Genomic DNA, 23537 nt, shown 5'->3' with positions numbered 1-23537 from the left:
TGTATAGATTTTTGGAGAATGTTCATGTTTTTGCCTCATATTTTTGGACTGTTTCTCATAAAACTGTGGTTTTCTGGCAAATCTCTGGCAAATCATTGAGGACTAAAGTCAGAAAATAATGTCAGACATTCAGTTTCAAACTTCATATCCTTCAAAAAAATCATGCTAATGCAAATTCCATTAGTCTATTAACTTTTTAAGTTTGTAAGAGCAGTATTTAAAAAGTGTCCCTATTTTTGGGGCTTTGTCCTCCCATTATTTATGATTTTATCCAGATTTCTTACTCTAAGAGGTTGAGAGGTATGTCATGGAGTTATGTAACATTTTTAAGTAGCAACACGCAAAAGCTCCCTTTCGTAAAATGTAAATATGAAATACTCAGGAAATCATGGAAATCATTCTGTATTATGTAATGTAACACAATAACTGAATTTTAACATGGGGATAAACAAAGTAAATTACCAGCTATATTCAAGTGGCTATGGAATTGGGCCAATAATAACGTTAGATGTAAGACTGCATAACACATAAACCCATAAACCATTAAAAATGATAGAAGAGTATTTCAAAACAATGTATTCTAACAATACATTACCAGCCCAAATACAACCTAAAAGTAACGTCCTACAGTTAATATAGGAATATGTCTTATGGGAGAGAGAGATAGAGTGAACAGAAGGTCTCAGAACAAGCTAAAGTCCAAACAATCCAAATAGCAAAGTGTGTATACAGTAGACGCCCTCTTATCTGGACTCTATTTAACCGGCCTCCTCTTTAACCAGCCATCAAATTTCTGCCATAGTCCTACTAAAAGACAACAGAGAAGAACAATGCTTCTGCCTGCTCTGGGCTAAATAATGACAGACATTTGAGTTTTAGACTTCATATTCATTAGAAAAATGCATACTAACACAATCCTGTTGTTCTAGCTGATTTATAACCTATAAATATTATTTTGTATGCTTTTTCTGATTAACCAGCCAATCGTTTATCCAGCCTAAGGTCCAGTCCCAGCAAGACCTGATAAGAAGGCGTCTACTGTACAAGCAAATGTTAACAGATGTTGCAAATGTCACACAAACTACATTGTACATCAAATCACAGGTTACAAATCAAATATAACACTCAAGAACAGTAACAGAGATGCAAGTGTAGCTCAAACATGGTGAATGAACATTGAAAACCATAGGCAACATCTGATTAACTATATATTTATTTATTTATTTATTGCATTTGCTTACCGGGAAAGTCCACTGGGCCTAAGAGAGCCCATTTTCAGTGGAGGCCTGAGGAGAAAAGCTCCGACAAGAACATAGATGCAGAAAAAAAATTAAACATTAATTGGTACAGAAGTAGAAACAGTGTTACACATAGTGGTTACAGTAATATATACAGAATATTTACATAAGTCAGGAATTTAGTTGGTTTGATTACAGTAGCATATACAGAATATCTACATAAAAGCAGGAATTTAGCTGGTTGCCAGATGAATTCAGAGTGGTAAAAATGGAGATAAATTAATCAGCATTATTGTGCCAGTATCAACAAGTGATGAAAGAAAAAAAAATAAATAAATATGGAGAAAGTATCATCAGTCACTAGTAGTAAAAAGCATAGGAATTTAGTTATAATATAAGGAGAAGGAAGAGGTGAGGTTACAGAGCAGGTAGATAGCCAAGAAGATTTGAGATGATTTTTCACCATCTGTTTGAAGGTGATGGTGCTGCCCGTGTTTCTTATAGAAGGAGGAAGCGAGTTCCATAGTTTGGCGATGGTGAAGGAGTAGAGCAGTTGGCCAGCCAGTAAGGTGGGCTTTTCTACTTTTAGAAGTAGATGATTTTCAGATCTTAGTTGCCTGTTGGGTTGGCATGTGGCAAGTAGAGTTGAGAGAGCAGGACAATCTGTGGGTCTGTAGATTATTTTGTGTGCTGTAGTTAACTGGGTGAATTAGAGATGGTGGGGAAGTTCCAAGCAGCCTAATTGTTTCAGTGAGTTACAATGGTGGGATGAGAATCTGGCCTTGGTGGCAAATTTGGCTATTCTGTTGTAACACAAATCTAGTTTGGATATTGTAGAATTTTGGATATTAGTAAGAAGAAGGGCACCATAAAGGAGAGAGGGTAATAAAAATGTATTACAAGGGTTGTCTAGTAGAGAAGCTAAGAAAGTGTTGGTGCCTGTAAAGCATACCGAGCATTTGGAGTGTTTTTTTGATGTTACTGTTTATGTGTAGGTCAAAATTTAAGTTTTCATCTATAATAATGCCTAGTAATTTAGTGTCTGGGACAACTTCTATATTGGTATTGTCTTTGGCTTGTATACTGAAGAGTTCTTTATCTAGGAGAGTGGTTTTCTTAGGGGTAAAAATTACTAGTTTAGCTTTTTGGGATTTAGGGCAAGATGATTGTTAAGAATTCCAAGATTCAGTAGAGCTGAGGGCATTCTGGATGATCTGCTGGAGTTCAGAGATGGAATTTGCAGTGCATATTATTTAGAGTCATCAGCATACTGGATTACTGAGCATTGTGTGAGAGTGGTGTGAAAGTTGTTAATTTGTGTCTTTCGGCTTTTCCCGGTTAGGGGTCACCACAGCGGAACTCCGGTCCGCTAATGATTGGCAGTAGAGGTGTGAAAGTTGTTAATAAAGATACTAAATAAGACAGGACCAAGTATGGAGCCTAGGGGTACGCCTGTGGAAGTATTGAGGAAGGGAGAGTAAGACTGTTGCCATTTGGTGGACTGCTGCCTATTGGAGAGATAGCTATTGAACCATGGTAGGGTAGGTGGGGAAATATGGATGGTAGCTAGTTTACAAGGAGAATAGTGTGGGAAATGGTATCAAAAACTTTGGAGAGGTCAAGGAAAAGAGAAGCAATTATTTTACCAGAATCCCGTGCCCGGTTAACTGTATCAAGGAAGGAGAGGAGGGCTGTAGTGGTGCTGTGCCCTCGTCTGAAACCATGCTGAGTGGGTGACAGAATTTGATTTTCAATATATAGTTTTATTAAAAAAAAGTATATATAATATATATATATATATATATATATATATTTATTTATTCTATATATATAGAAATATAATATAGATATATAGTTTCATAAAAGCAAGCTGGATGTATTGAACACATGATTTAACTATTTCCTTTAGTCGTGACAGCAGCAGTACTGCTTAAAGACATGCTACAGAGGTCATCATGGTGAATAGTATATTAAACAGTGTAATGAAGATGCATATATATATATATATATATATATATATATATATATATATATATATATGTGTGTGTGTGCGTGTGTGTGTATGTAGTACTTACTGAATTCCAGTTCTTTTGCTTATTGTCATCTGTTGTTGTCTCATGGCCAACCATCTTAATACTCTACTGGTATCCCTTTTTCTTTTTTGATGTGGCATTTTTAATACCACTGAAAGAGCTGTGGTCAGTTTCTAAGACACTTAACCTATGCTTCCTTTTGGTGCCTGCTTTCATGATTTCAGCATGGTATTCCTTCCTTACTTTTCCCACCAAAGTAAGCTTCATGCTTCTCATCTGATCTAGTTCATTACTTTGTCCATGTTGTGTCTCTGTCGATGCAGAAACTGGAAACTTATAGACCCAGAATAAACATAGGGCACGTAGTAGGAAGACCATAAGATGATGGAATAGAGCAAACAGTGCTCAAAAAAAAAAAAAAAGCAGAAAAGAAAAAAAGATCCACGTAACACTTTTCCTTTGTAGTGGCAGAGCACTAGGCTGACTAAGATTGTATGTATTACCATCTCTTATCGTGGAATTACGTTTCTGTACCCAAAAATGTAAAATTGAAGCCAACACATGCATTATTTATCTACTTAGTGCATTATGAGACTTTGCCACATAGGTACAAGGTACAGGGTTTGATTCTCACCTTGGGAATCATGGCTTACTGAAGATGCTTACAATCTAACCTAACACCCTACTTGTGACAGTTTTTAATTATCCCTCTATATCAGGGGTGTCCAACCTTTTCAGTTGCAAGGGCCGCATTGAGTCAACAGAAATGGTCTGGGGGCAAAAGGCAAGTGAGGACCAAAAAAAAAAAAAAAAAAAAAAAGTAAAAAAAAAAAAAGGTCTTTAATAGGATGATCCTGGGGAAACAGCTGGAGACATCATTAAGGTTTTAGGACTAGTAAGGCACACCCATTCACGCATGCCTCCACACAGAAGACGCTCTAGCTGAGAATCGAACGCGACAACGACAACGTCTTGCTGTGAGGTGACAATGCTACCGGAGCACCACTACCACGGGTGTATATATATATATGTATATATGATATATATATATATATATATATATATATATATATGTATAAAAAACACACGATCTGCCCAAAGATATGAAGAAAAATCCACGTAACACCCAAGAACTATGTGCAGCAGCCAACCAAAGCAGCTAATATAAACCTCAAATGCAAAATGAGCAACAGCAAACGGAGCACGGGTCCCACACAAGAAATAGTAATAAGTAGCAAAACAATCATAAGAATCAAGTGTGAGCACCTGATGGCAGTTCAACTCGTAGCGTAGATAAAAATCCAAAAAATATTCCAGTCAACAAAGTAAAAGTAGTTGTAATTTATTGTAGTAAGCGCTTTCACCCATAGGCTTCATCAGACTTTTCACTTAAACAAGTACTATACGAGTTTAAAAATACTTAAAACTCAGATGTTTAATGTACTGAGTCACTAGCATATAGTACTGCATGTTGGAAGGACATGTGACATGACAGAGGTGCAGCTAGTTTACAGCCTGCTGACAATGGCCACCCAGCATCCACCATGAATGAATAAACAGTATTAGTTCTCACTCACCCTCCTATCCAAGGTTAGAAAGAAGACCAGTGATTATTTCTAGTTATCCTGGTGTTTAGGCTATTAACTGTACTCAAGCCACAACTGTATTAGTCAGGGCACCAAATCCATGTCACTGAAACTTCAAATTTGGGTTAACGTTTCCTGCTTTAACTCTTTTACTGTAATTCTTATCTCTTTTTTAATAAATTGTATACCGTCCCTAAAACACACATCATACTGTTCTTCCTCACAACTCTCCAAGTCTTTTAATACTACACTTGTCGACCTTGTTATTAACCACACCCAAAGGACTGCCCCTACTTCACACAGATCACTGTCCATACCTCCAGAACTCTCCCCCCCCAAAAAAAAAAAATCTCATATTTATATTAATATCCACACTTTTAATGTAACAGATGCCCACATCAAACATTTTTCTGCTGTCTTCTTCTTCTGAAAATTCCAAAAATCATTTAACAATCTTAAAGGATCTACAAATATGTTTATTCTACAATTTTAAGCATTACAATTCTTTCAGTTATTCAAAAACAAACATTTTTAGTCTATGACTCTATCTCACCAAACAATGCATCATGTCAAACCTTGCTTTCCTGTTCAAGGAATTCAGCAGGAACCAAACAGTAGGTTTGTCTATCACGCCCTCTCAATAAGTAGAGACTGACTTACAAAAGGCATTAACTACTGAGATTAGAGAGAATCCAGTCATATGCTGTGCAACACATTCACGGCAAATTAAACTACACATGGAACAAAACAAAAGATCTGGCACCGTGTTTACATGTTGAAAAAACATCAGTGACCGTGCAAATGATCCTGACATACAAGGGAATAGCAACAAACAGTGTGAAATCTGCGATGTGTCAATAAGATCGACAGTCATACCTCATCTATTCACTCTTAAACACTGACCCAGAAGGTACAAGTACGTCCTTTCGTGGAAGGTCCAGGAACATCAATGCTGCCAAATATTTTCAGGATCTCACGCAAGGAATACAACACACAGAAGGAGCCAAACATCAGGCTACATATGCATCTCGTCAGAAACAAACAACGCAACACTCACGTCTATAATTTCAGACACTGGTCCTCAAAACACAAACCTCATTTACAGACAACCCCATCACAGAAAAGCTTTTTATAGAAATACTAGTTACATCTTCCATGAGTGGTGTACTTCACAAGCTATGTGTGATCTGCAACATCACTAAGGGAAAATAAGCATATAAACAAAATCCAATTTTCGATGCCTAAGGTAAAAACACTTAGCGAGTGGCAAACAAATGTTCCTGAACTGTCATATACCAACCTTTTCTTCCTACCATTCTGCAGTGCTCGGTGTGCAAGGATTTTAATGACTACAGTAAAGATTGCTACAACATACTTAGCTTACCTGGTTTCTGTATAAAAATGACAAATCCCCCCCTCTCTCTCTCTCTCTCACTCTCTCTCTCTCTCTCTCAGCTTTTCTTCGGCGCAATGGTCTCGTCTTCCTTCAGCTCTTCTTTGCCGCGAATACATCTACCTCTTGAAACGAGCGGAAGGGTGTTTTCGCGCACAACAGCTACAGGACGCAAGTCAGCTCTTCCTTGCCGCAAATACATCTATCGGCGCGAAAAGTAATGGGAAGGTGCTTTGGCGCATGCGCACACCAGGGAAAGGTCGCAAGCATTTAAAAAAAACGGAAAAAAGTAAAACTTTAATTTAAGGGTTGCTGGCCGCATGGAAGAGGTCTGAGGGCCGCATGCGGCCCACGGGCCGCGGGTTGGACACTACTGCTCTATATACTGGGAATCCTACATGGCCTCAAATTTGCAGGCAGACAGATTCCTGGACTGCAAAAATACAAACACCCTTGACCAAGTAGAGAATTTGTTGACTAGAGGCTCCAACATAGTGGACCTCATGCTCACAAATGTGGGAGAATGCTGCATTCCCCCCAATGTCTCATACTCCCTGGGAAGGTCCGACCACAAAGCTGTCTCCTTCAAAACCAAAATCAACTCTGTAATCTCATTTAAACCAGTAACAATTAGGAACTATTCCAAGGCCAAATACCTTTTATTAAGCAATGGCTTATCAAAATTCTTAGCCCCTCCAAACCCCTAGAACACAGCAGTCTGTACTGAATTGCTCTATGAAACTCAATGGCTGCATAGAGGCTGCTGTACCTACCAGAAGTAAACCAAAGACTAGTCCAAGAATCAAGTTGCCCTGGTGGCATCCCAAATTTAACAGGATATACAACAAAAGGAAAAGAATTATGGCAAAAATCAGGAAGGATAATTCCCATAAAAAATAAAATCTCTGTCATCAAACTAAATAGGGAACTAAAAGGGCTACTTAGGTAAAGCAAATCCAATGTTGAGGTTAAGATAGCCTCCTAGGTGAAAGCTAGCTTTTTTAGGCAAGGCTCAAATTCTAAACCTACCACCCTAGAAAACAAAAATGGGAAGAAACTGAGGGTAATGCTGCTCAATGCCAGAAGTCTAAATCTCAAAATGCACGCACTCGAGGCCCTTCTCAGTATGGAGAACATTGATGTCTGTGCTGTAACTGAAACCTGGTTCAAGGCTCCTGAGAGCACCCTGGCACTATTAGGTTTTACCTCATATCATGCGTTCCGGCCCCAAAACCCGGACCACACCACAAAAGGAGGGGGTGTATCCATATTCATAAAGGATACCCACACCTCCAGGTTGGTGGCAACGCACGAAGCTTTGGAAACCATCCAGGTGCAACTAACCATAGGCAAAACTGCTCTACAAATTGTAGCATGCTACAGGCCACCCTCTTAAACTCAGGAACCCCACACAGCCTTCCTGAAGACACTGGAGGGTATAAATGTATCTCCAAACACCATCATATTGGGTGACTTCAACTACCCGAATATAGACTGGGAACATTACTCAAGCCCTAACTTTCTAGCCCAACGGTTCCTGGAGTTCATAAATTCAAATGCCATGGAACAGCTAGTCACTGTTCCCACGAGAGGAGAAAATATACTAGATCTCATTGTCACAAACATGGGGACAAAATGCTCCACACTGGAAGTATATCCCTCATTGGTGAGATCTGATCATAAACTAATCTCACTGGAAATCCACATCCGCCCCCACCCCAAACAAAAGACCATAGTGAAGAACTTCTCTAAAGCAAACTTCACACTACTCAAGACTGGTGTGGTATCCTTCAAGGCCCCTGAGCCAGAGGAAACCACAACCCAAGCTCTGAAGCCCTTACAAATGCCTTCTATGAACACCTCCAGGACTGCATGGATCAGGCAATCCCAAATAAAACCAAGACTCTTTCCACAAAGGGCAAGCGTCCAGTCTGGTGGACCCCAGCCATTAACAAACTTTACAATAAGAGGAGAAAGCTATTACATGATAGAACAAAATCCATAAAAGGGAAGTCACCCCTGATCATTATTAGTAAAAAAATACGAGCACTCATAAAATCAACTAAGGCCAATTTTGAGAGAAAAATTGCCATGGATTCAAAGGACAATCATAAGGCCTTTTTCAGCTACGTTAGGAACCTGGGTGGAAACTCCCAGATATGCTCAGAATTAGTCCAAAATGATACAAAAATCACTGAACCCACAGACATTGCCAACATACTGGCAGACAGGTTCAGTGCAAACTTCACCCCCCCCCCCTAAAGGAGAGATAACTATCCCAGCCGAGTGTAGCCTCCCGGACATCTCAAATGCGCAGGTGAAAGCTGCTCTCTCTAAAGCTAAAAACACAGCATCAATGGGACCGGATGGTGTCCCCGGCTGTGTGCTACACGAGCTAAATGAGGAATTAAACCCGCACATAAGGCAGCTGTTTAATCTCAGCCTTACCACAGGATACGTGCCCAAGGAGTGGCGTACGGCAACTGTGGTCCCACTCCACAAAGGCGGCCTCACGGACCCTGGTAATTACCGCCCCATAAGCTTAATAAGTCTAGTCTGCAAAGCTATGGAGAGGATCATAATGGAGCTCATAAACAAAGATATAGGGGACTTGCAGACATTGGACCCGACCCAGTTTGGCTTTGTCAAGGGAAAATCATGCCTTTTGAACTTGGTCGACTTCTTCGAAACAGTCACCAAGGCCATTGATGAGGAAAGGCAGTCCATACAGCCTACCTTGACCTTGCAAAGGCTTTCGACACAATACCCCACTCGGGTATTGTAGAAAAACTTACCAGCTTAAATGTAAACCCATATGTCACAAGATGGGTTGCAAACTGGCTTAAGGACAGAACCCACAGGGTTAGAGTTGCTGGCGCTGTGTCTGACTCCAAGCTGGTCACAAGTGGTGTCCCACAGGGCTCGGTCCTTGGCCCCCTATTGTTTGGCATCTACTTCTCAGAAGTACAGGCCAACATGGGAGGACTTTGGCTGACAAAGTTTGCAGACGACTGCAAACTGGGCGCCATAGTGGAAAGTGCATCGGACACGGATATCCTTCAGAAGGGACTCACGGAAACAGATAGCTGGTGCCAGAGCCATGGCCTGAAGTTAAACGCCAAAAAATGTATAGTCATACCCTTCAGGAAAAACAAGGTAACCCCAAGCTACCATATAGGTGGCAATCCACTAAGCACAAAAGAGGTTATCAGGGACCTGGGGACCCAGGTTGACAGTGGCCTTTCTTTTGACACTCACGTTGCTAAAGTGGTTAGAAAGACCTTCTACATTGCCCACCTGATCATGAAGGGATTCACATCCAGATCTAGTGAGGTCATTGTTCCCCTGTACTCTTCACTTATCAGACCAATGATCGAGTACAATGCCCCATTCGGGATGTATCTCACCCGACATCTGCAGCAATTGGAGAGACCCCAAAAGTTCCTCACCAAAAGGATAAAGGGACTCCAAAATCTGTCATATGCTGCCAGATTGAAGAAACTCCAGCTCTATTCAGTCGCATACCGTCTGCTCAGAGGTGACATGTGCCTGACATACAAGGCCATGTCCAACCCGAATTAATGGACATGCTCCACCTCAAAAATCCAAATCCACCAAAACCACTAGAGCAAGCGACTTAAACCTTAGCACAGATATAAATAGGACGTGCTGGAGGGATAGATTTATCACTCAGAGACTCCCTATGCTGTGGAATAAAATCCCGGTCCATGTGAGGCAGAGCACCTCGCTGACTCTGTTCAAGAGAAATCTAGACCTGTGGATGGGAGATCGTAGGTTTACCCCGGGAATCATCTCTGTGTCACTGCTGGACAGAGGCACAACAAACTAATGGGCACAGTATTTTTTCATATAAGGGGTGGCGTAAGCCACAAAAATTTGGGCTAGGCTTATAAATGCCTTAGGGCAGATAGCCTAGTATAAACCTATGAACCTATGAACCTATGAACCTATAAGGCCTACTTCAGCTATGTCAGAAACCTCATGGGCAACACACAGCAATATGCTAAAGTGGTGGTTAATGGAGCCACATTCACTAAACTTGGCGATATAGTGAACCTGTTAGTGGACAAATTCAGTTCCAACTTTACCCTCATCTCACCCCCAATCAACCCCCAAAAAATACCCTCAAACATAACCCCTCAATTAAAACTAGGAAGCATGTACTGGTTGCACTCAGTAAAGCCAAGAACATGGCCTCAATAGGCCTGATAACATCTCAGGATGCTTCTTGAACAGTTGAAAATATGACTTATCAGGATCCCCTGGATCCACTATTTAACTATAGCCTTAAAACAGGCATTGTGCCATGTGACTTGAGGATTTTAACGGTCACCCCATTTTATAAGGGTAGACCTTCAACACATCCTGGAAACTACAGACCCATTAGTCTGACTTGTCTTATTTGCAATGGGTGAATCTGGTGGACTTCTTTGAAAAGGTCACTCAGGCAATGGATGAAGGGAAAACTGCTTACTGCCTACCTAGATCTGGTTAAAGCATTTGATACAGTACTCCACTTGGGCATTGTAAACAAACTTATGGAACTAGGTATAAACCCCTTTATAACATGCTAGACAGCTAGCTGGTTCACTGATAGGACCCAGGAGATTAGAATCAGTGAGACCACCTCCACAAAGATGATAGTTACCAGTGGAGTGCCCCAGGGGACTGTACTAGACCCGATCCTCTTTGGCATCTACTTCTTGGATGTCAAAGCCAATGTCCAAGGCCTCTGGCTAACCAGGTTCTGAGATGATTGCAAACTGTGAGCAGTAATTGAATCCTCCCAAGATGAGAACACCCATCGTGAAAGTTTAACAAAGGCAAACACTTTATGTCAATGCCATGGCTTAAAATTCAGTACCAACAAATGCAGTATAGTATAATTTGGGAAGTCGGCCACCCAGGGTAACTATATCATCAATAAAACACCCCTAAAATTTGATTGATTAGTCAGGGATCTGGGAACTCATATAGACAGTAACCTTGCCTTTAACCATGTGTCCAAGGTAGTAAGGAAATCCTTCTATATTGTTCAACTTATAAGCATGGACATGGCATCTAAGTCCAGAGAGGTCATCACACTACTGCACTTGGCCATCATCACATCTGTCATAGAGTATAATGTCTCCTTCAGTATGCACCTGACCAGACACATGCGACATGGAATGACCAGAAAGGCTCTTTACAAAAGGTATACAGGGAGTAAACATGATGTCCTGTGCTGAGCACCTCAAAGCCCTGTCTCTTTACTCATTATCATATTGACGTCTGAGCGATGATCTTTGCCTGACATACAAGGCAACCCTGGACCCGATTTTGATTAACATTTTTACATCTGCAAAACAAACAGCATCAGAACTACTACATTAAAATACCTACATTTTGCTTGTGACATAAACTTGACATGTTGGAGTGACAGATATGTTTCTCAGAGAATTCCTATTCTCTGGAAAAGGCTCCCCATCCATTTGAAGCAGAGTTCCTCCCTATCTCTGTTTAAGCAGAACTTGGACCAATGGGTGGGTAATCATAAATTCACTCCTGGTCTGGTGCATATGCCTCTGATGAAAAGAGGCAGTCAGTAATTCACCCCATATATAAATCAAATTTGTGGGTCACATTTGGATTGCATGGTTAGGCTTATAAGGGCCCTAGTGGTAGTTAGCCTAGTATACAACTATGAATTTATGAACCTATGTACAGCTAAATGAGGCCAGAAAAACAAGACTAGTTTTGTTATGAATTATTGTTTTCAATAACATCTTACCTTTTGTAATACCTTTTGTTGTAAAAAGTTTCTCCTTATATATTTTTATGTTTACGTATTGTACATACACCACAATAAAAGCATACCTCAATGTCACCAATATTACAGAGTACACAAATGTAACCCTACCTGTCAATCTTAGGACTATTTTATTTTTCTCCATCATTCTGTAAGCTATTTTCTCACACCATAGTCCACTAGGGTTTTACTGATTGCTCATGAAAGGCGTGACAACATAACACCAGTGTTACAGTTTTCAATAGTTATCGGTGCAGTAAGTGAAGAATTAATTATCAGTTTGTTCTCCACTGTTACTCTTTGTTCTCGCTACTAAAGCTTCACATTCTTTTTTTCTTTCTTTAATTCTTCTTCTGTTGCTATCACATGAAAACAATCCCCTTTTATCCTCAACACTGAGGGAAGACTGTTTCACAACTTAACTCCTGCTGCTTGAAGCACTATAACTACTGGAGGATGCAACAGTTCAAATCTTAACAAAGTTTAGAACAACTCTCAAAGCCCACTTACTCAAATTCTTGCAATGTAAATGTTTCGACCACTCACCATACCATCTGCACTCCTTGCAGAAACAAAGTAAGAATATCTCCATAATTTAGAAATAACTAATTTCTTATAGGCCCTGTGTACAGCATATTTACAACTGTTATATGCTCCTTTCAGTTGAAATTGAGTTTATAAAACCATTTGTACATATTGTATAGTCATAATGATATGTTTGCATTATCTGACATTGTATACATTTTATGTCCAAGGAACACTACTTTTATGACTATATGTTCTTTGTCATGGATATTACATAAGGCAACTTAGAACTACTGTAACTTAAATATATTGAAAATATTTTCAGCTTCAACTCTAAAGGCTAAATTGTGTTTACTTTCTGATTTGCTGAATAGAACGCAAACACAGTTTAGCCTGTTGTGTTACAAGCTTAACAATTTTGAAAGTCACTATGAATTCAAGACATGCTTCATGCCTATGCACTGAATAATAATAATATTCAATAAGGCATACATTCGTGTGTCAGGACAAATTAATATCTAATCTGGAACCATCAAGATTCCTCTTTGTGTCTTCTAGCCCTTTCACAAAGATGAGAGCTTATATTGATTTTCGCATCCAGTGTTTGATTGTGATATTGTACCAGCAATTGGTGAAATCATTGGACTGCTATCCCCTTCAGAGCTGGTTCCATACCTTCTATGTTTTACTTGCTAGGATAGATTCCATGTAACCATGAAGAAGAAAAGATACACTAGGGAATGCAAAACGAAAGAATGGATTATGACAATGCAAATTAGTTCAATCATGAATGTGGCCAGTGGCCACAGATATGCAGCTGTGAAACTCCATACACTCATGAATACTTAATCCAGTCTCCCTTCCCTCGGTCTCACACACACACACACACACACACACATATATATATATATATATATATATATATATATATATATATATATACACACACACACACACACACACACACACACACACACACACACACACACACACACACACACACACATACATAAACACACATATATTTGTATGTAAACATATGATTTCTACATCCATTAAGCATAAATAATGCTCATATATTATTTAATTTTGTCATTTCTGAAACAACAGGGGCACAGAACTTGGACCAAAGCTCCAAAAGCAGTGGTGTTTCCATATTCAAAAAGGATGCACACACCTCCAGACTGGTATCCCAACATAATGCATCAGAGATACTTTAGGTGCAGCTAACATTGAGTAAGACAGCGATTCAGGTCGTAGCCTGCTATAGGTCCCTAACTATGTCCCAAGACTCACACTCCACATTCCTAAGCACCCTGGAGAATATTAAGGTCCAACCTAACAATCTCATATTGGGCAACTTCAACTACCCCTCCATTAACTGGGAAAACTACTCATGTACCAATACACTTGCCCAACGTTTCTTGGAATTCATTAATTCCAATGCCCAGGACCAGCTCATTCTTACCCCCACTAGAGGTAGCAACATCCTTGACCTGGTCATTACTAACATGGGCGACCATTGCTCTACATCAATAGTCAACTCTTCCCTGGTTAGATCCGACCACAAATTAATCACCTTGGAAATCCACACCCCCCCCCCCAGAGAGGTAACCACCATGAAAAACTTCTCCAAAGCTAACGTTGGGCTCCAAAAAACAGAGGTGGCTAACTTTATGGCACCCATGCAAATGGAGAATAGTTGCATGACCACCGAATCATACACCAATGCTCTGTACGAACATGTACACAAATGCATGGATCTCGCCATACCCAATAGAACCAAGATGGTCTCCTGCAAAAAAGGAAGCCAATCTGGTGATCCCCTGCAATAAACAAACTCTACAGAAAAAGGAGGAAACTGATGTGGAATAAGGTGAAGTCCCAAGACTGGAAAAAACTCCCTTATCAACCTCAACAAAAAGCTGAAATCCCTCATCAAATCCTCTAAAGCTAGCTATGAAAACAGAATTGCAGCAGATAGTAAAGACAACCACAAGGCATACTATAGTTATGTAAAGAATCTCCATGGCAATACCCAGATTTGCTCTGAGCTACTGCACAATGGTACCTCCTATACCGAGCCAACAGATATTGCCAATATACTGGCCGACAGATTCAGTGCCAACTTCATCCCTCTCTCCCCCCTAAGGACCAATCACAATACCAGTAGATTGCCAGGCACCAAGTATTACTGCTGCACAGGTTAAAACAGCACTGTCTAAGGCTTGACAATATCCCTGGCTGTGTTCTACATGTACTACAGAGTGAACTGGCATCTCACCTGTATGCCCTGTTCAATCACAGCCTCACCTCAAGCTTTGTCCCTACCAAATGGTGCACTGCTACAGTCATCCCGCTCCACAAAGGAGAAGTGACTACAGACCCTGGCAACTATTGCTCCATTAGCCTGACGAGTATAATATGCAAAGCTATGGAACACATCATCATAGACCTAATAAACAAGGAATCTCCAAACTCTAGATCCCATACAGTTGGTTTTGTGAAGGGTAGACCATGCTTGTTCAGCTTGGTCGACTTCTTTGAGTCAGTCATCAGAGCTGTGGATGAAGGCAAGGTGGTTCATACAGCCTACCTTGATCTGACCAAGGCCTTTGATACCATTCCCTACTCAGAAATCATAGAAAAACTCACTAAGCTAGGCATCAACCCCTATATCATTAGGTGGGTTGCAAACTGGCTCACAGATGGAACCCACAGTGTGAAAGTAGCTGATTCCAAATCAGACTGCTGACCAGTCACGAGTGGAGTCCCACAGGGTTTGGTCCTGGGTCCTCTCCTGTTTGGTATCTACTTCTGTGAAGTCCAAGCCAACACAAAGGGACTCTGGCTGACAAAGTTCACTGATGATTGCAAGTTGGAGCTGTTATTAACTTCCCAAGTGATGTTGAAATCCTACAGAAAGGCCTCACTGAGACAAACGACTGGTGTCCGAATCATGGCCTTAAGCTCAATGCCAAAAAATGTGTCATCATCCCCTTTGGGAAAAACCCGGTTCCCATGAATTACCCCATTGATGGTAGTCCATTGAACACAGAAGGTATTATAAGAGATCTGGGAACACAGGTTGACAGCAACCTCTCTTTTGACTACCACATTGCCATTGTGGTCAGAAAGTCCTTCTATATGGCACATCTCATTACTAACAGTTTTGCATCCAGGAAGAAAGAGGTCATTGTCTCTATCTAGTCTTCCCTCATTCAATCATCGAGTACAATGCCCCATTTGGCATGTACCTCTCTAGACACTGGCAGCAACTGGAGAGGCCACAAAAGTACCTCACAAAGAGGATCCTAGGCCTTAAACACTTGTCCTACATGGACAGACTCAAAAAACTCCAACTATTCTCTGTCTCATATCGCCTACTTAGAGGCGATCTCTGCTTGACTTACAAAGCCATGTCTGACCCAGCTGTGTTAGAAATTCTGCATCTAAAGAAATCCCAATCCCTGCACTCCACACACTTCAGAGACCTCAACCTCATTACCACAATCAACAGAATGTGGTGGAGGAACAGGTTCATAACCCGGAGACTGCCCATGGTATGGAACAGACTTCCCATACATGTCAAACAAAGCACCTCACTGGCTCTCTTCAAGAGAAATCTTGATGAGTGGATGGTAAATAGAAAATTCATCCAGAGGATCACTCCTGTGGCTCTACTCAACAGAGGCACTGGGAACTAAGGTGGGGGTGGCACAATGCCAGGGTAATCCTATGGGCTAGGCTTGTAAAGGCTCCAGGGCCATTAACTTAGTACACACATATGAACCTATGAAATAATAGCCACGCAGTCCATGATTGAAAATAATTGGATATACTTAGATCAATTTGAAAAGCTGAAATTCTTCAGAAAGGCATATAATTTACTATATAATAATGGTTTAAAAAATACATTTGTGTTGGTCTATTCAATCTTAATACTGTAATCTATATAACTTTGTAAGTTTTCCTTCTTTGTTTTCAGTTCCTGCTGATGTCAGATTGCTATGCTCACTTTCTATACTTCATTGTCTTCTGGGGTTACCACGTAGTGGGGACAAAACATGACCATCTGGGCTCACTTTCAGTACTTCATTATCTTCTGGGGCTACCACATAGTGAGGACAAAACTCAGCCATCTGTTAGATGAGACCTTGATCTTTATAGATGAAGGTCTCATAGCTACTGGGCTGAGTATCATACCTCTGATTGTATGATACGTGTGAGCAGGTGAAGGAAGAGATGTGGACTAACAGTGTCGCACTGTGACTCAATAGTGTTTTATTGCTATACTCCAGACTGTACTGATTAGGTGGAATGCAGTGGATTGATGGCCTGTCCCTGAATTAACAGCTGATTTAAGTCTCAGAAGTCCTGCCCCACCTTGTAGAAGAATGTACCAGCTTGACCAGAGTCTCTGCCAAGGATCCCAACTGGTACCATACCCATATACATGCTCAGAACCTTTCCTCCCAAGCAGGGAATGTGCAAGCTCTGACATATTATTCTCTTTTGAATCTTAGCATCGCATTGTCTACTACGTAAGCCTGTGGCATCAGTATTTGTAATTATGACCTTAGCTGTCCATGACACAGAGCCAACCAGATTACATAGTTCATCTTTTGTAATACCAGGTTCTATAACTATATTGTTAAAAATCAATGCTAATAGATGCAAACATGAGTATATTTCTGCCATTGGAAGAGTTTCAACTACTTTAACTTTACTACTCAAAATAAACTTTTCTATTTTAACAACCATATTTTTTATTTTTCAAAAAAAAATTAGTTTAGGTAAAACATGTACAAAGTAGCAATTACTGAATTAAAAAAAAAATAGGGTAAAATGTTTATCTCCAATTATTTTGCAGATCTCTTTCACAAACTGGTCATTGATATGGTCTGGTCATGGAATTTAAAAGATTTAAAAGTTCTGTACTAGCCCTCACAAGTGAACATTAATAGCATAGTTTAGCATATGCATTTCCATGTATCCTAAACTAGATGATTGCAGTTTTATAGCTTAGAAACTAACAATAATAAATAATTAATTACTTGTTTTTCAGGTTGTTAACTTCTATGAAACTGACAATGCAAACAAATTGTGACAAGCTTTTAGTTTTCTTGCACGCACCTGAACTTTGTTGGTGTCCAGTCTGTTCTTTTCGTTGTTGGCCTGTGATGCTTTTGCTGCAACCTTTTTCTGTAGCTGAGGTCCTCTTCCAAAAAATATGTAGTTTACAAAAGCATATTCGAGCAAAGCCAGGAACACAAACACAAAGCAACCCATTAAGTAGATGTCAATAGCCTTCACATAAGGAATTTTTGGAAGAGTCTCCCTGAGATGAGTGCTGATAGTTGTCATGGTTAGTACAGTCGTAACACCTATGAAACAGAAAAATAAATACTTAAATTGGCAAAGGCAATGTCATTATTTGTTTTAAAATATTCAGTTGACACTTTAAACAAGTAAGTAAGTAATTGCCTCTAAGGTGAAATCAACTCATGGTAAGACCACATAGGGTTTTCTTTGCATATTACAGAAGTAGATCGCCAGGCCATTCTTCCACACAGATACTGCTGCTACTGCCCAATTGCTCCCCAGCCAGGTTTTGAAACCAGGTGTGCCAGCTCTTAATCTTATGCTTTAACCACTCTGCTATCAGACTGGGAGATTTAGGTCACTAATATACATAGGCTGCTTATGAGGGGAAGCTTACCTTTGACTCAGACACCCTTAATATTTTTGCATAAAAAAGTTAAAGGTTGATGCCCCGTCTCTCTCACTGAGCTTCTATTTGTCATGTGATCAGTGAAAGTAAACAATTTTACGCATATAAACACCACAAAGTGACAGCTTTCCACTGGAAAGATGAGACAGCACTCGTTTTGCATTATTTTATTAGCTTCATCATGAAGTGGTACTTATAAACCTGTGTTCCCATAATCTCTTCCGTCATTACACTTTTTGAACTGCTAAAATAGATATTTTGCATTTAAATTAATGTTAGTGTAATCCTAGACCATTAACCAAGTGGATACCATAGGATTCCATGAAGTATTTTACATGAGATGCGTAGGTCATAACTGACACATACAATGTCTGCAGAGAAAGACAACACAGTTAAGACAGATATTTCAGCACTAGATGTTTGAAGAGGTGCACCAGCAGTTAATACCTACGGAACCAGTTTATTATCCTTCATGTCACGTGTCTGTATGAAATGTATCAGAGTGTCTGTGTTGAGCCTACATCAGTATGATCCTTGATTTCATTGATGCCTGATATCAGCATCCTAACAGCCTGTTTGAAAACAGGCATCGCTTTAATCTCTTCACGTCTTCTAGTGATAATATTATTCTCTTCCTTTAAAGGTGCTGTCAGTTGCTGAAGCCATTTCCAACAAATGCAGCTTGCGGTAGAAGAAATGTACAATTTGTAGGAAATCAAGCAGCATCTGCTTTAACACTGAACTAACAAAACAAGGCCAAAATAACAGCTATACAGAGAAGAATGGATGGTTACTTAACTGCTGTAATACTGCTCTCTTGTTGGTTCGCTCTTAAGAAAATATGTGCTGTCTTTCTGTAAAAAAAATGGCAGCACCCCAAGAAGTACCCTCTCGGAATCTTGACAGGTAGAATGATGTCCAAATAGTGTGTGCTCAAGACTGACACTACAAACCCTGTCCTTCCCTGGGGCAGAAAATATAATTTGTAGTGCTTTGTGGAACCATTACAAGAGGCTGACGTACAAGCTGCCAACAGAAAACTAGATGTCAAACTCCGCAAATAATGCACCTGTTGAAAATGTATGACACTGATATTATTATTATTATTATTATTACATTATTATTTTGTACAGGGACTTCACAGATGAACAACTATGTGGAAAAGAGGAAAACCCTTAAGAGTGAAAAGGGGGCTCACATAAGCAGAATCTTGCTGTGTTTCGCCTTTCCCTGGATTTAGGATAGGGGAATTAAAATTCTTGTAATTACATTTAAAAAAAGTGAGGAAACCCATGCTTTACAAAGAGGCCTCGTTCTTCTAGTTAGCAGTTTTACAGACATCTTGCATAGAAGCTTTTTTTAAGAAAGGACAGAGAAATAGAACCTTAGATAGTGTAGGATATTTTTACCATCACTGTAGCAGACTGTATACTCTGTCATAGTTATCAAAACAAAAAGAAATATGGCTTCCACTCAGTTTGATAGCATTTGGTCTCCTACTGGGAAGCCCATAGACTTAGCATGGGGTATTATAGCTGTTGTGAAGATTTCTTAATTCAGAGGCATCTTGGAGCGCTTCTTACTTCTGTCTTTGGTGTCATCTGGACTGGTGGGTCGATTCCTGTTGACATCCCTTGGGTGGAGTCTAATGGCTGTCCTGTGTCTTCCATTGCTTTGCATCCACTACTTTATGCCATCTGCTGAGTCAGTCTATGGAGGTTGGTGGAGTTTCCCTGGTGCATTGTCCTTTGCCATTCTCAGTGCACTCTTGGCCTCACCATTGTTCAACCAGTATTCCTTCTTGGCTTGGCATGGTCAGTGTTTGTTGTCTCCCATTTCTTCCTATACTCCTTTCTTTTGATGACTTGCTGGACTTTTACATTCCACCACTAGGTTTCCTTGTGTACCTTGTTTCAGTTCTAGGCTCACCTGTGAGCCTATTCTGTAGTCTTTCAGCGTATTGTTTTGTGATGCTGCTGTTCTTCTTTAGGTCCCTCACTACCTGTTTTCCTGAGGTGCTGGAGCTCCAGGTGTTTCCTTGAACTCCTGTGCTTTCACTCAAGTCACCTTCTGGGTACCTCACCTTAGTTGTACTACTTTTAAGACCTCACACTTAAAATTAAGTTTGCAAGTCTCTTTTTACTCATGCCGTAAATCATAGCTTTGCTTTAACTGCATTTAATAGTGGCTAATAAGCAGTCATAAATCTATTCAAACTATTGGTTTGTTTCTTTAGTGTTTTGGAGGATGTCCCTGTAATTCGAAAATCTTCAGGGTAACCTGTCAAAGTGAAAATACCTTTTCAAATCTTTCTGTGTGTCATAACAAGACAAAGGATCTTTTCCTACTTGCAGAACATCTCTGTTAACCTGCTGCTGTTTTTCAGTACATATCAGGAAACATAGAAGAGTTTGATTACATTCTTGTTATAAGAGTTTATTTATATTTTAATTATAGTGCTAAGCATTGACGTAGCCAAACCCTAGCCTGTTCGTTTTTGTTCTTATTTATTACTTTTTTATAGCAGCTAGTGCACCTGCTAGCTATGGGTGGTTATAAATATCATGGTTAAACAGCTCCCCATTGATATATCGGCATCCAAAATGCCAAGTGCTGACAGATCAAAAAAAAAAAAGATTAAAACTGTATAAGAAGAGTGAATTTCAAACATCACACTTCTTTAAAGATGTTTTTGCAGAGTGGTAAGTCCCCTCAAACATATATGCACCAACATGTGGACTGCGCCATGGTTCTCCGGTTCAATTCTCAGCTGGAGTGCCTTCTCTGAGGAGTCTGCATGTCCTCCCTGTGTTCATGTGGGTTTCCTCCAAGTGCTCTGCTTTCCTCCCACATTACAAAGACATGCATCTAGAGCATTTCTCCCCAGGCCTCTGCTGAAAATTGGCTCATTCCAAGTTAGACTTTCCCAGTAAACAAATGTTAACTAAGTAACTAACTAACTAAATAAATAAATAAATGTAGTTATAACATTGTACCTCCACATGAAGCTGGGGGAACCTGGTGGTGGAAGATGACAGCAAGTGGTCAGTGCTGACACTCCCATGCTGGAGGGACACAGGGAATCCAGAGGGAGAGAGGGAGTACAGTTTGCTGTAATGTTGATACCTACAGGAGTGTTAGATATACAGCATGTGACAGTATTAACCTTGGTGATGACTGCACTTCAAGAAGTCAAGGAGACTGACATCCATAGACCCATGCATGTATCTCCCTTCAGAGTAGCCATAGCTAACATCATGGCCACAATACAGAAGTTAAGATGGTGGGAGTAGGTGCCTTACAGATATGAATACCCACATGCAATACTCTCCTCTCTAAAGAGAATGAATAGGCAGTCATGCTCTCAACACAAACAAGGCATGCATTGAACAGAGGGATCTTGCATTTATCAGAGGAGAAATGGGCCTAGCCTTCACACCAGAAATGAATTAATGGGACTATAGAATATCACAAGGGGAGGCTGTACTTAAGGACCTGTGGGGCTAAAAGAAATCAGGTGAGACAAGAACTATATCACATTCAAATATAGTGTTAGCAATATGAAAAAAATAATAACATTTGGATCTTTAATTCACATTCCAGTGTCTGGTAAATTATTTATCTTACATTTATATGATATTAAAATAGTAGTGTTGGTGATTAATTAGGCAGATATTTTTCAGTGTGTAAAATAAAAGCAGATTTCAGTTTCCATTAGCTTATGTAAAGATAAGAGGAGAGATCTCAAAATTTAGTTATCACTGCAAGAAAACAAGTCGTAGTTCTGCATTTAAGAAGACAATACATTTGGTTTGAATAACACAATTAATATTAAATCTGCTTGAAATAATAAGATGTTTATTACTTTTTCTTAATTTTTTTGAATTAAGTTTGAAGTTTTGTATACATTTTACATACGATTTCAATGGATCTTTCTATTAGGTTGTTTTGGTGTTTTATCATGCTTGTTCCACCATTTAACATTTAATAAAAATGTAATTATTTATTTATTTATTTATTTAAAAAGTATAACAGTGATTGAAAGCCATGGAGAGCACACTGAGAGTGCTAGGTTATAAAGCCTTTCACACATTTAGACCAGCTACTACACAGGCAGGAACTAAATGGGGAGGTGTCTCGATTTACATGAAAAAATATATACCTCAAGGCTGGTCAAACAGGTCATTGCACTTGAGCCACTCCACGTTGCAAGCTATAGATCCCCTTCTATGACCAGGAAGCCCATACCATGTATTTAAACTTATTAGAAACATTCACCATCCAACCCAATACCATATTCATGGATGACATTAATTACCCCACTATTAACTAGAAATCCTATATGATACTAAACATACAGGCACAGAGGTGCCTGGATTTTGTAAACACAAACTCCCTGGACCAGACTGTCAATACGCCAATCAAGGGTGCAACCATACTGGATCTGGTCCTCACTAATATGAGAGAGTGCTGCACACCTCCGAGTATAATGTCTTTCTTGGTAAGGTCAGATCACAAAATGGTCTCTGTTGAAATAAATATAAAACCTCGACCCCCAGATAACCCTGGAATATTCATGAACTACTATGAGGCCAACTTCCTGCTATTAAGTGAAGAAATGTTCACAAACACCCTATACAAGCATGTTAATAACTGCATAGAGACAGCTGTACCTATCAGAAAGAAGTGCAGAACTAATTCAAAAAACAAGCCACCCTGGTGGAATCACAAAATCAATAGGCTGTATAATTGAAGGAAGAAAATCCTGGGAAAAATTAGGAGGTGCAGCACCCAGCAGGATAAAAGAACTCTCATCAAATTAATCAAACAACTCAGAGGATAAATAAAGGCTAGCAAACCAAATTTGGGGTAAATTTGGCCTCCCAGGCCAAGGACAACCACAAGGCATTATTTAGCTATGTCCACAACTTCAAAGGCAATACACAATTGTGTGCAGAGCTCATTGTAAATGGAGTCACCTATACTGAGCCAAAAGATATAGCAAACCTACTGGCTAAAAAATTCAACTCCAACTTTACACCTCTCTCCCCCTCAACTTTCCCTCCGGAAATACCATCAACTATAACTCCCTCTGCTAACACTAGATAACAGGTCCTTAATACTCTCTCTAAGGCCAAGAACACTGCATTAATGGTCCCAGACAATATCCCAGGATGCCTTTTAAATTGCATGAAACTGGAATTGCTGTTTAGCTGTAT

General features: G+C 39.8%; 1 protein-coding gene across 1 annotated transcript in view; it reads right to left on the bottom strand.

The window, feature by feature from the left end:
* GABRB1 (gamma-aminobutyric acid type A receptor subunit beta1) overlaps positions 1–23537 on the bottom strand; it is a 2653090-nt gene that overhangs the window by 466912 nt on the left and 2162641 nt on the right. Inside the window, exon 5 of the mRNA XM_044061406.1 lies at positions 17721–17971. Coding sequence (XP_043917341.1) covers positions 17721–17971 — 251 coding nt within the window. The remainder of the gene's footprint in view (positions 1–17720; positions 17972–23537) is intronic.

Source organism: Protopterus annectens, chromosome 2.part0 (genome assembly GCF_019279795.1).
Source record: "Protopterus annectens isolate FY-2018-M chromosome 2.part0, PAN1.0, whole genome shotgun sequence".
NCBI classification, from domain to species: domain Eukaryota; kingdom Metazoa; phylum Chordata; order Ceratodontiformes; family Protopteridae; genus Protopterus; species Protopterus annectens.
The sequence above is the reverse complement of the archived record's forward strand: the minus strand, read 5'-3'. Positions and strand labels throughout refer to the sequence as shown.